This window comes from Musa acuminata, chromosome BXJ2-2, assembly GCF_036884655.1.
Source record: "Musa acuminata AAA Group cultivar baxijiao chromosome BXJ2-2, Cavendish_Baxijiao_AAA, whole genome shotgun sequence".
Lineage (NCBI taxonomy): Eukaryota > Viridiplantae > Streptophyta > Magnoliopsida > Zingiberales > Musaceae > Musa > Musa acuminata.
The window spans coordinates 18,605,250-18,618,093 of record NC_088339.1 but is presented as its reverse complement, the minus strand read 5'-3'; the positions used below and the strand labels follow the sequence as shown (position 1 = coordinate 18,618,093).

The 12,844-nt window shown below is 35.9% G+C and overlaps 1 protein-coding gene across 3 annotated transcripts in view; it reads left to right on the top strand.

Annotated features, from left to right (window-relative positions):
- LOC135605200 (signal peptide peptidase-like 2) overlaps positions 1–9,542 on the top strand; it is a 60,625-nt gene extending 51,083 nt beyond the window's left edge. For all 3 annotated transcript variants that reach the window (XM_065094998.1, XM_065094999.1, XM_065094997.1), the window contains 3 exons: positions 5,383–5,453; positions 9,009–9,092; positions 9,197–9,542. In XM_065094998.1, coding sequence (XP_064951070.1) covers positions 5,383–5,453; positions 9,009–9,092; positions 9,197–9,294 — 253 coding nt within the window. In that variant the 3' untranslated portion in view covers positions 9,295–9,542. The remainder of the gene's footprint in view (positions 1–5,382; positions 5,454–9,008; positions 9,093–9,196) is intronic.
- The last annotated feature ends 3,302 nt before the right edge of the window (positions 9,543–12,844 follow it).

Genomic DNA, 12,844 nt, shown 5'->3' with positions numbered 1-12,844 from the left:
TGAGTTATTATGAAAAAAAACAATATCTAAAATAGTGTCATTGAGATGAAAATGTTGAGATAAATGTATGGGATTATTAGAAAAAGAATAGAATATTATCTTTTTTCATTTGGTGAAAGATGGAGAAATTATTTTCATAATTTATTCAATAAATATTTTATACAGGATTTAGATCTAATGATAAATAATAGTGATAGATTTAATAATCATAGATTTGTTCGTAACATTAGAATCAGTGAAGTAAAAGATGCATTAAAGAACTTGAAAATACATAAGAGTCTGGGACTTAATTGTATCCTTATTGTGAGGTTTGGAAAAGTTTAGGGGATAAGGGAGTAACTTAGTTAACTTGTTTATTTAACAAAATTATAAGATTCATAAAGATGCTTAATGAATAGAAAAAGAGTTTTTTAGTGTCAATTTGCAAGAATAAGATAGACATTCAAATTTTTTTAAATTATAGAAGAATTAAAATCATGAGCCATATGTGAAACTTTGGGTAAGAGTTATCAAATAGGATAAGGCTTGTAACAAATATCTTTGAAAATCAACTTGGTTTTATGCTCGAAAGAACAACTACAGAAGTTATTTATTTATTAAGACAATTAATAGAAAAATATAGGGAGAAAAAGAAAGATTTACATATGGTTTTTATTGACTTAGAGGAAGCCTATGATAGGGTTCCTAGAGATTTATTATGGTGGATTTTAGAAAAGAAAGTTGTATCCATTAATTATATTGATGTTATTAAAGATGTGTATGATAATGTAGCTACTAGTATTAGAATTATAGGGAGCGTGTCTAGTGAGTTTCCTATTAGTATAAGATGCATCAGGGATTCACATTAAGTCTCTATCTTTTCACATTAATAATGAATGAACTTACTAGTCATTTACATATAGACCTCCCTGATATCTGTTATTTGCTAATAATATTATCTTAGTTGATGAGAGCCTAAGTGGAACTAATTATAAGCTTGAGTTATGGAAGCAATCCTTATAAACTAAAGGTTTTAGATTAAGTAAGACTAAGCTTAAATATATGAGATACAATTTTAGTAATTCTAGAAATAGAGAGGATAATATAATTAAGTTGGATGAATAAGAGATTCCTTTAAGTAAAAGCTTTAGGTATCTTGGATCAATTATTCAACAAGATGAAGAGATTAATGATGATGTTATTCATAGAGGAAAAATAGAATGATTAAAATGGAGAGGGGCGTCAAGAATCATGTGTGATCAGCGGATATCTTTGAGATTAAAAGAAAATTTTCATAAGACAATTGTGAGACCAACAATACTTTATGGATCTGAGCGTTGGGCAGCTAAGAAACAACATATACAAAAAGTTTGTGCTGTTGAGATAAATGTGTTGAGTTACTAGGAAAGATAGGAAAAGAAATATCGTTATTCATGAGTAACTAGGTATCACTTCGATAGAGGATAAGATGAGAAAAAATTGTTTAAGATGGTATGAACATGTGCTTAAGAGACCTCCGAGAGAAGTCAAATAATTAATGTTAGTGGTACAAGGAGAGGTAGAGAAAGGCCTAAAAAAATTTTAATAGAAACTATAAATAAAGATTTAAGTATTCTAAATTTAACTAATTATATGACTTTTTACATATTTCAATGGTACCAAAAGATCTAGGTAGCCGACCCCAAATAGTTGGGACTTTCAGTTTTGTTGTTGATGTTGAACATTCTAGGTGAATCAACTAGGAAAAATCTTAAAATTAGTCTGGGCATGCCTAATCAAGGTCTATTTGTTCAAATTAGTGGTGCAAGGAAGATTAAAAAAATATAGTAAAAACAATTATATGGGTTTTGATGGTGCACTGCTTAGTTTGGTGAATGATGTTTGTGTCAATAAAATTCAATAACTAGAGCGGATCATGCAGTAAAATTCAAATAGTTGGACTTATCACTTAATGTTTCATAGGCATAGTTAAGAAAAAGGATTCAAGTTCCAACATTGTGCTAGCTGATCGTTGGGATGGGATATGGGGCTTGTCAAGTATTCCCCCAACCACCAAGCCATGACTCCAGCATGCTGGCAGCATGGCAAAAAATAAAATGCCATCTAAATGTAGGAAGAGATAAATATCCAAAAAGATGCATTGAAGTTTTTAACAGGTAGATTTAATCTATGTGCATTCCTTCTCAAGGATTCTGAGAGTAAGAAAAAAATCATTAGTTGTCGAGTTAAATTTTATTAACAAACAACTTACCTATTTTGGCAGCAGCTTGTCCCAAGTACCACTTCAGGACACCTTTTATGAAAGAAGTCAAGTTATTGGTCCCCATCTCAGTCTCACCAGAGCTTGGAAATTAAATAACAGGAAACAATAATCTTAATATAGAACAGGTAATAACGATATAATCTTTCTTTTTCTCTATCATATTTTCTAAACAAACCACCATAAAAGTAACATAATTAATGTATCAATCAAGATAAAAGATACATGTATCAGAAGATATTGTGCCCACATATACCCACATCCTAAATTGAGTATATTTTTAGTCGTGCTTGTATCAACATTATGGCAGATATTCTAACTTAATTCATTTAGTTAGAATATCTGCTTAGATTTAGTGTGTGAACGATGACTAATTTTTCATAACAACTTTCTACAATATTCTTAAAACTTAAAAGTCATATGATATGTTGACATGATATTTTGTTTGTTATGCACTTATTACTATATCTCTGAATGTAGGATAAGGCTTGAAACAAATATCTCCGTAAGTCAATTTGATTTTATGACTAGAAGATCAACCATATAAGCTAATTATATATTAAGATAATTAATCGAAAGGTATAGGGAGAAAAAAAGGATTTGTATATGATTTTTATTAACTTAGAAGAAAGCCTATGATAAGGTTCCTAGAGATTAATTATAGTGGGTTTTAGAAAAGAAAGATGTATTCACAAATTATATTGATATTATTAAAGATATGTATGATAATGTAGCTACTAGTATTAAAACTATAGGGAGTGTGTTTAGTGAGTTTCCTATCAGCATAGAATTATATCAGGGATTCACATTAAGTCCTTATCCTTTCATATTGATAATGGATGGACTTACTAGTCATTTACATGATAGCCCTCTTTGATGTATATTATTTGCTGATGATATTATCTTAGTTGATGAGAGTTTGAGTGGAATTAATTATAAACTTGAGCTATGGAGACAATCTTTAGAAACTAAATGTTTTAGATTAAGTAGGATTAAGATGAAATATATGAGATACAATTTTAGTAATTTTGGAAATATATAGGAGAATATATTTAAGTTGGATGGATAAGAGATTCCTTTAAGTAAAAGCCTTAGGTATTTTAAATTAATTATTCAATAAGATGGAGAGATTGATGAAGATATTATTCATAGAATAAAAATAGGATGGTTAAAATGATGAGGAGCGTCAGGAGTCTTGTGTGATCATTGGATACCTTTGAGATTAAATGAAAATTTTTATAAAATTATAATGAGACTAACAATGCTTTATGGATTTGAGTGTTGGGCAGCTAAGAAATAATATATGCAAAAAGTTTGTATTGCTGAGATAGAAATGTTGAGATGAATATGTAGAGTTATTAGGAAAATAGGAAAAAAAATATTGTTATTCATGAATAACTTGGTATCACTTCGATAGAGGATAAAATGAGATAAAATCATTTAAGATGATATGAACATATGCTTAGGAGATCTCTAGATACGGTAGTCAAAAGAGGTGAAATGATTAATGTTAATGGTGTGAGGAGAGATAGACGAAAACCTAAAAAGATTTTAATAGAAATTATAAATAAAGACTTAAGTATTCTGAACTTAACTAAACATATGGTTTTTTACATATTCTAATGGCGGTAAAAGATTGATGTAGTGACTCCAAACAGCGATTTAAAAAGGTGCTCGGGCGCTCGCCTAGGCGCTCGAGCGAGGCGAGGCGAGGCCCGAGCGCCTCGCTAATCTCCCAGGTGGCGCGCTTCAAACAGGCGCCGCCTGGGCGCTCGCCCGAGCCTAGGCGCTGGGCGCTTCGGGCGAGCGCCTGGGTTAACCAAGGCGACCGAACCAGGATTTTAGGTCTGGTTCGGTCCTGGTTCGGTCTATGATGGTTAGTTGGTTCAATCGAACCAACTAAAACTGATATAAGTGACAAATGAACCCTAACCTTCGTCGCTGTCGATCCCGATCCCGCTGCTCGTCGCTCGCAAACGCTGTCGCTGTCGCCGCTCGCGCCTCTCGCTGCTCGTCGCTCCCGCTGTCGCTGCTCGCAAATGCTGCCGCTGTCGCCGCTCGCGCCTCCCGCTGCTTGCCGCTCCTGCTCCCGCTGTCGCTGCTCGCAAACGCTGCCGCTGTCGCCGCTCGCGCCTCCCACTGCTCGCCGCTCCCGCTCCCGCCTCCCACTGCTCGCCGCTCCCGCTCCCGCCACTCCCGCTCCCGCCGCTCGCCGCTGTCGTTACTGCCGCTTCCTCTTTTCTCAGTCAGCAGGCTCAACACCCCTTTACACTTCCTTTTAACAATATACGTATATTGTATACTGTTAAATGTTAATATTATTAAGTTTATTTGAAATGATTAATTTTTAATATTGTTAATAGATTAATAATATATTATTTTAATTTTAATATTATTAATTTTTATTAATTATATTATATATTTTTTTATATTTTTATATTATTTTATTAATTATATTATATATTTTTATATTTTAGCGTCTCGCTTCGCTCGGGCGAGCGCCTAGCGCCTCAGGCGTTTTTGGACCTTGACGCCTTTTGGCGCCTAGCGCTTTTTAAATCACTGACTCCAAACAGTTAGGACTCATAGCTTTGTTGTGTTGCATCCATTTATGACCATACAAGATAGTGAGCTTTTGGCACCACAATAAGGTTGATCTTTGTGACCTAGATGGTTATGGTTCTAAGTCATGAAAACAGTCTTTCTACTTGCAAGAGTAGGAGATGTACACCTGACTTCAAATCGTAAAGGTACATCTTGAGTTGATACAAATTAATCCTTGCCAGATCCCCATTGTTGTGAGCTTCGTTCATTAGTCCATCCTTTTTTATTACTATATAAAGTGGGCACATGTTTTCGAGACATTTTTCTGTATGCCAATAACACTTGTGACATGATAAGCACTGCTTTTGATTTCTCCATTGTAACTGTCTAGAATGGATATTTTTCATTTTTTTCAGTTAAACAAAAAATGATTCTACTTTATGGTAGAAGTTGAATCAGTGTATATTAGTGCTGTAGCCAAACATCATTACTTAAATTGAAATTTTATTTGGACAAAAATGAGGTTGTTGTTATGTATTTCTTGTATCAGCTTCAATTAGGAGCCATATTGTCATTGACCTTTTCTTTTATCTGCACAGGTTTGATAAATTAACTAAAAAGGGCATCTCAAATGGTTATTTTCTTTGGCTAATATTTGGCTACACTTTTGGTAGGTCCTTTTTCCTTGGATATAATTTTGTTTGTTATTTTTCATTTCAACCTTGATTTTAGATAACAAGATATTTCTGTTTTCTAAATGTTTATATTTCTTTTAACTGATGAAAAAAATATATAATAGTTTTATTGAATAATTGATAAATAAATGAAAAGGGAGAAAGAAAAGAGGAGAAAAAATATAAGGGCAGCGACACATACAAACAAGTATTGTATTCTCTTTCTGCCAAGGATTATGTGCATGGACAGAGGGAAGGTGGCCAGGTCTCTGCAACCAACACACAATCGGTAACATCTAAGTGGGACCCTCATGTTTATCCAACCAGTGACTACTAGACTCTCATGCTGGTTGCAAAGGATGCATACGCATAGGCCTTTGTATGTAGGCCTTTGCACACTCAAGGGCTAAATTTGTTGAATCTAGATATTGGTGATGATGGACCTAATTGTTGATTGTGCTAATATCTTATCAAGGCTCATATATGGAATAATTACCAAAATTCATATGCGCTTGTCATAGGTTAAAGTATGAGATGATCTGCAACCAGGCCGTAAAGTATGAAAGCTACAATTGAACTAATCACTAACATCCTACAAATATGAATTAGTTCAAGAGCTCAAATCAAGACTGCTCAAGTCATGTAAATCCTTAAATTCAATACGTTAAAACTCAAGAGAGACTGTGTTTTATCTGAAGTGGAGTTGTAAACAGAGCTCCAATGATTCAGTAAAAAATGAATCAATCATTTCTGCCTGCAACTTCATGAGCTCTGATTCGATTTGCAAATAATAGTTCCATAATTACTACAAGTTGGAGAAATGACCAAGTCTTTGTGCTAAAGCTAATTCCAGTTATGTCAAGGACTGAATTTAACAGAAGCTAAAACTAACACATGCATGCCACCGCCAAGAGACCTAAAGAACCCTGAACAATCAAATTTTCCTTGACTACACAAAAATCTTTTGAAGATTTTTTACCAACAAATCAAATTTACACAATCGTGATATGACAGATGTCAGGATAAGTTAGAGAAAAAACTAGAATTTTAAATGATATTTAATAGACTATCTTATTTGCTTTTGATCTCTATAAACAGAGATCACCTGCAAACTTTGAAAATCCATCTCATTGAGCCAAACCTACCACAACTATAAGAGAAAGGAGAGAAACAAAAAGAGAACTTTGCCTGCAAAATCTTGAGAATGCTGCAACTTCCATTTGCAAATTTTTTTGAGCTAAAAGAGTTGTGTTCTTGAGCTAAGGATTTTGCCTCCTCCCACAAATTAGCTTCATACTTGTGAGGTTTGGGTTCCTACTAGGTTCCTTGCTTGTTCAACCCTGTACTTATGGGTGTCACTGTAGTTGAGTGAAACTTGTTGGGAAAGGTTAGTCCTTGGGTTGCAACAAAATCTTCCTTGTTATCATGTAGACATGGAATAGGCTCACAAGTTTGGTTGAACTTCTCTTGGGCTCAGAAAGGCACACTAATAGACCCAGACCATCGTGATCATTTTTTTTTAACAGAAATTGAAGAAAGGAACCTGATGCGAATTGAACCCTAACATCTATGTAGATAAAAAGCATTAACACTTTGCAAGTTTTGTGAGCACACTGGTTTCAAATAGTGTTTTTTTCTCTTAAACTAATCTCTCGTGTCAATCTTTTTATTTCAAACACATATTGAAAGAAAGATCCATATAATCTTGTATATGAAACTTGTGATGATACCATTAGAGTTGTTACAAGCTAATACAAGTCTTTGTTGCCTTTTATTAAGTACTATGCCCCTCTGAATTGAAACATGGGCGATTCCTCTGATTGTATGTACTGTTCTCTTGTTGTCCTATGCCTTGCATTAAATATATTACAACAAACTTATGGTCACAAGCATCTTGTGACCACAAACAAGGGTTTTGTGGTCACAAGCATCTACATACATACAGAAGGTCAATCTTAAGCTTGTTGATTGATCTCTAATAACTGAAGGTTATGTTTGGCATATTTGTTCTTGGAAACTTCCATTTTGTGGGCAAATGTTAATGTCTCTTTTCTCTCTTTCTTGGGTAAAGCAGAAGTTGAGTCAAATGAGCTTCTTTTCATTTATAGAATTCTGATTTATTCACTCGGTTTATAAATACTTTTACATTTTTAACAAGAATGGCTTTGCAAATAACAGATAAGTTTCATGATTTCTAAATTTTGCCAGAGCTTAACTTACTATCTTTCATGCCAATATATATTTCGTCAGTTCCTTTGTGAAACTTCAAAAAAATTATTGATGCTTTTGCCTTCTCTTTTTTGCTTTTAGCAGATTGATTTTCCTTCAGGTCTATGACTTTTATTTTTAATGCGTACTACAGGTTTTTCTACAAATGCAGTTATTTATGCTTATTAGATATTGGAAAACTCATGAGGCTAACAACTCATTTGCGAATAGGAATTCATTTATCGCATTGTGTATAGTCACAATTGGAATTTATGCAACTGATTCTATGCTTCAGATCAACACTTTCTTGTCTTGACATGCCTACATTTGATTACCTTGTTGGTGCTGATTATGGCATCACATGCACTTTGGTGCTAGGGCAGCATAGGTGAGCCCACACCTATAATTCTGGGGCATACCCTTGGGCACATAAGGATGTCAAAGAAAGTTATGCTTCATGGAACGAGATAACATACATCACTTGTTTATTAGAAGTAATCTTCAACATAAAATGCAAACACTTGACAATGATGAAGGAAAAAGATGAGAAAAGAGATTATTCTTATCGGTGACAGTGGAGCTTAGCCAGAGAAAAGTTGCATTATGATTCTTCTTATAGGCAGTCTGTGGATTATGGCTAGAGAACTAATCTTGGATAATCTTGGATTATGGCTAGAGAAAAGTTGCCAATTTGTGTGCTGTTGCAAAGGAGTGTAATACAGAGAAATGCCGTTGGCATTAAGTTGGTTTTTTATCTTTCTGAAAACTGCTTACTTCTTTTTGCATTTGGCTTTTAATAATTGATTCCACCATGTTGTTAATTACTGAGTGGTTGGTACTGGTTCCTTGTTTCTGGTCTGACGTATTCTCTTTCATTATGTAAGCCTAAGCTCCCAACTGATACGAGGTCCAAAAATCCTAGGAGTTCTCCAGCAGTTCCAAGAGGGGATTTGATTTATAATGGATATCCTAATGTTGCATTAGAGTTTTAAATTCCAACTCCTGGTTCTCCAAATTTCAGGGTAGTATTTCATGTTTTTATGCTTGGTTGGTATGGGTATTTATCTTATCCTGGGATTTCCATGGACCCAAGTCTCTGGGCTTCCAATTTACCCCAGAGATTTGAATTTTCATAGATTTAGTGGACCTTAATCACAAAACTGTTCAATTCTAACGAGACATGAGAGTATTTGTATCAAACCTTGATATATCAAGAGAAATCCCCAACCCGATTACGGCCTCAGTCGTTTTGTGTTATTGTTGCATATTCTCATGGTATGAATCCATGCACAAATGTTTTTTGCCATTCTTGTTGTTCCTAAAAAATTGACTCTCTTTTGCAGGTTTGTCTGTCACATATCTTGTTTTTTACCTGATGAATGGACATGGACAACCTGCTCTGCTCTACTTGGTTCCGTGCACCTTAGGTGATGATTTGGATGTGTTCGACTTTCAATTCATCAGTATTAATCTTCTTGCTAATGTAGAGGAAATTGTGGTTTAAAAAATGCTAATTTTCTGCACTTATCAGGTCTTACTGTTGTACTGGGTGGACTTAGAGGAGAAATTGGAGACCTATGGAACTACGGAGAAACACCATCCAAAGTTGTTCCTGGTGGAGAAACTTAAGCACTCATTTGCAGAATCTCATTCGAGCCAATGATCCCAGTGCCTGCTCTTTTACCTATCTGGCACATTTGAGATGAGAATGTTTCCCGGGAATATGAACTAACCAAAGCATTCTTAATATGCGTCCTAATCGATGTAAATTGGCATTCTCTTGTATTGGCGTATCATTGTGCTCTGCCACAGCATCATCCCAGCCTTTGTGAATATCAATGTTTTGCCGCAAAATGGTTATTCATTTTACTCTGCCATTTCCATGAAGAGATGATTGGAACTCTAATCGGTGAAACATGGGGAAGATCCCTTTTTTTGGAATGATTTGAAGGGTATAAATTAGATGAATCCCATCAAATATTCATATCATCAAACCATTTTCTCCTAACCGATAGAGGAAATTATTATAAAAGCCTCATATCATCAAACTTGAAGGGCTTTCGCATTCCTTTACTCTTTTGTGGAATCCTGATACAGTTTTACAAGAAATTCCAGTAGGACTGTGTTGAGTTTCAACGCCAAGGCTAGTGACAAGCTTGGACGTTGCACTTAAATTAACTCTGGATCTCCTTTAGTGTTTCGGTAACCCGAATGTGCTTTGACAACAGATAAATTGTTGGAACTCATTTGTAATATGTAAATTGGTCTGATCTATGAATGTAACGCTATTCAAAGATAAATTTGATTGAAACATAGATCACTTAGTCCATTGTCTTTGTAAGGTGTAAGGAAGGGGAAAGGAAAGGGAGAAGGCGATGGGCAAGGAAAGGTAGGTAGAGAGGGATAGGTGATGAGAGGAAGGAATGAGGCGACGGGGAAGGATAGGTGATGAGAAAGAGGAGGGGAGGGGTGAAAGGAGGCAGGGAGGAGGCAATAGAGACGACGGGGGTAGAAGAAGAAAGGATATTTATAAAATTATAAAAAATAAAAAGTATTATTAAAAGAATAAAAATAAGGGGAACCATTTGAAATAAAAAAATAAAAAATGTATTTTTTAAATAAATCACCCAATAAATAATATAATTTTTATTTATTAAATTTATATTTTATCTATTTTTGATATAGCACATGTTAAAATTATAAAATAATAAAATGGATGAAAATTTATCCAAAATAAGAAATAGATGTGAAATCCATTATGTCATTTTGTTAAAGGAAATATATGAGTTAAACTTGTTTTACACAAAATTGTACTAACTTTTAGTATAAACTTAATATTGCATCCACTAACGATCTTTCTTTAATAAGCAAAAATCAACCTCCTTCTTACATCCCTTTTCTCTTTTTCACAGGTTTATCAGACAACCTTTACAAGCACTCACTCCTCTCTAAACAAAATTCTAAAGTTCGATCTAGAGGAGAGGATTTCTCAAGTGATTGCAATAGTATTTTCTCATTTTAAAACTCTTTGTGCTTGTATCTTTTAACCAGGGATGAGATGAGTATTTATAGGTCTCAAGTTGGTTCAAACTTGGAGCCTAAAAATGTCTCATCCCGAGTTTCCTGGGTATGGACAGTACCATCACGTGTGTTGGGCGATACCACCGCTAGTGTCAGTTTGACACTAACACTGCATTGGGTGGGGTACCATCGCCTAGTCTGGCAGTACCATCGCCTGATACTTTACACTACGCGATACCACTGTCTAGACTAACGGTACCACCACCTAATAGCCTCTCGGAGGTTGTGTCTGGGCAGTACAACCTCCTAACACAGTCTCGGAGATTATGTCATGACGATTGCACCTCTTGGGTTACTATTTGGACCTTTTCACTTGGCCCAACACAGTCCTTACATGGGCCCAATTGGCCCTTAATTGGGTTGGCCCAATTTCAATCCCAATTATGTGCTAACTATGAATTATAATGCATACACTAAGCTAAATAAGTCCGACGAGTCAAGGTTTCTTCCGGTGAGCTTCCGGCGATCTTCCGACGAATTTTCGATTGTTGAATCTCGGATTTTGATGATGAAGTCAATTGTAATTTGTTTGATCTAATCTATATGTTGAGAAAAGTGTGCAGGATTAACTACGATAGTAGTAAGACATAAAGCAAGTGTTGTGCCAAGGTTAAGATCGAGATCACGTTGGGAGTTCGACGGAAGTCCGGACGTTCGTCGGAAGTTCTACCGGAACTAACCGAGAAGTCCAGGAGCTTGCCAAAAAAGTTCATCGGAACTTGCCAAGAAGATTGTCGTAAAGTCCAAGAGCTTGCTGGGAGTCCACCGGAGTATTGCCGAGAGTTCGTCGGATGTTCGCCGGAAGTATGCCGAAAGCTCGTCGGAAGAGCAATTGACGCACTGGAACAAGAAGTGCAATAAACATGTCTTAATTATCTTAATTAGATAGTAAATTAAGTTAGGATTGGGAGTAATCCCACTAACTTAATTAGGGGCCAATTGGGCCCTTAACAAGGCTGATTTGAGCCGGATTAAACGGCCCAATCAGCCCCTGAAAACATGGTCGGCGGTGGCACCGCCCAGAAGACCCAGTCCCCCAAGTGGTCTAGGTGGTGGTACCACCCAAATTGGGTGATGGAACCGTCGGCAGTTATTGCTGCCAGCGGTGGTACCATCAAAGCTCGGTCTCCGAGCTCTGTTAGAAGGTGGTACCGCCCAGACTAAGCGGTAGTATCGCCTAGTGTCAGGTGGTGGTACCGCCCAGTAATAGCGATGGTACCACCAGGACCCGAAAACCCGAGATTATACACTTTTTGGCTCCATTTTTGAAGTCATTGGGGCCTATAAAAACCCCACTCTTTTTTGCATGAAAGGGCATGAAAGCATTAAGATAATCTTGAGTTGTTGGGGTATAAAAGTGTTGTAAACAAGTGCTAGAGTCCTCCTCCTCTCTTTCTAAGTTTTGAGATCATTCAAGAGAGGTGTGAGACATGTAAGAGTTCTCTCCTAAACCCGTGAAAAGGAGAAAGTGTTGTAAAAGATGGTTGGTCTTCACCTATTAAAGGAAGGCCTTTAGTAGATGCCGGAGACCTTATCGGAGGAGGAATCCGAAAGTGGATGTAGGTCATGTTGACCGAACCACTCTAAATTCTGGTTTACTTTTCATTAGTGTAATTTACTTTAACTGTAAATCATTTCATAGCAAACTGCTTCTCCTCCTCATCTTGCTTACGCTCTCATATGTTTCAAGTTGTTATCCTTCCGATTCGGTTTTTATTGAACGTATGAAATATTTTATATGAAAATTAAAAAATTTTCTACTGCACTAATTCACCACCCCCCCCCCCCCTCCTCCTCCTCTTATTGCCGCTCTTGATCCTAACAATTGGTATCAAAGCAAGGTTCACTCAAGTTTGGTTTAAAACCCAAAAGAGATGATATTTACTGGCAACCAAGAGGGTCATTCAATTACACATCCGCCTATGTTCAATGAGACAGATTACACATATTGGAAGACTAAAATGAGGATCTTCATAATTTTAATGGATTTTGAGCTTTGGAACGTTGTCGAAAATGGTTTTCAAAAGTATTCTCTTCTAATGAACGATTGGAATGAGTTGGAGAAGAGACTTTTACTTTCAATGCTAAGGCTATGGAT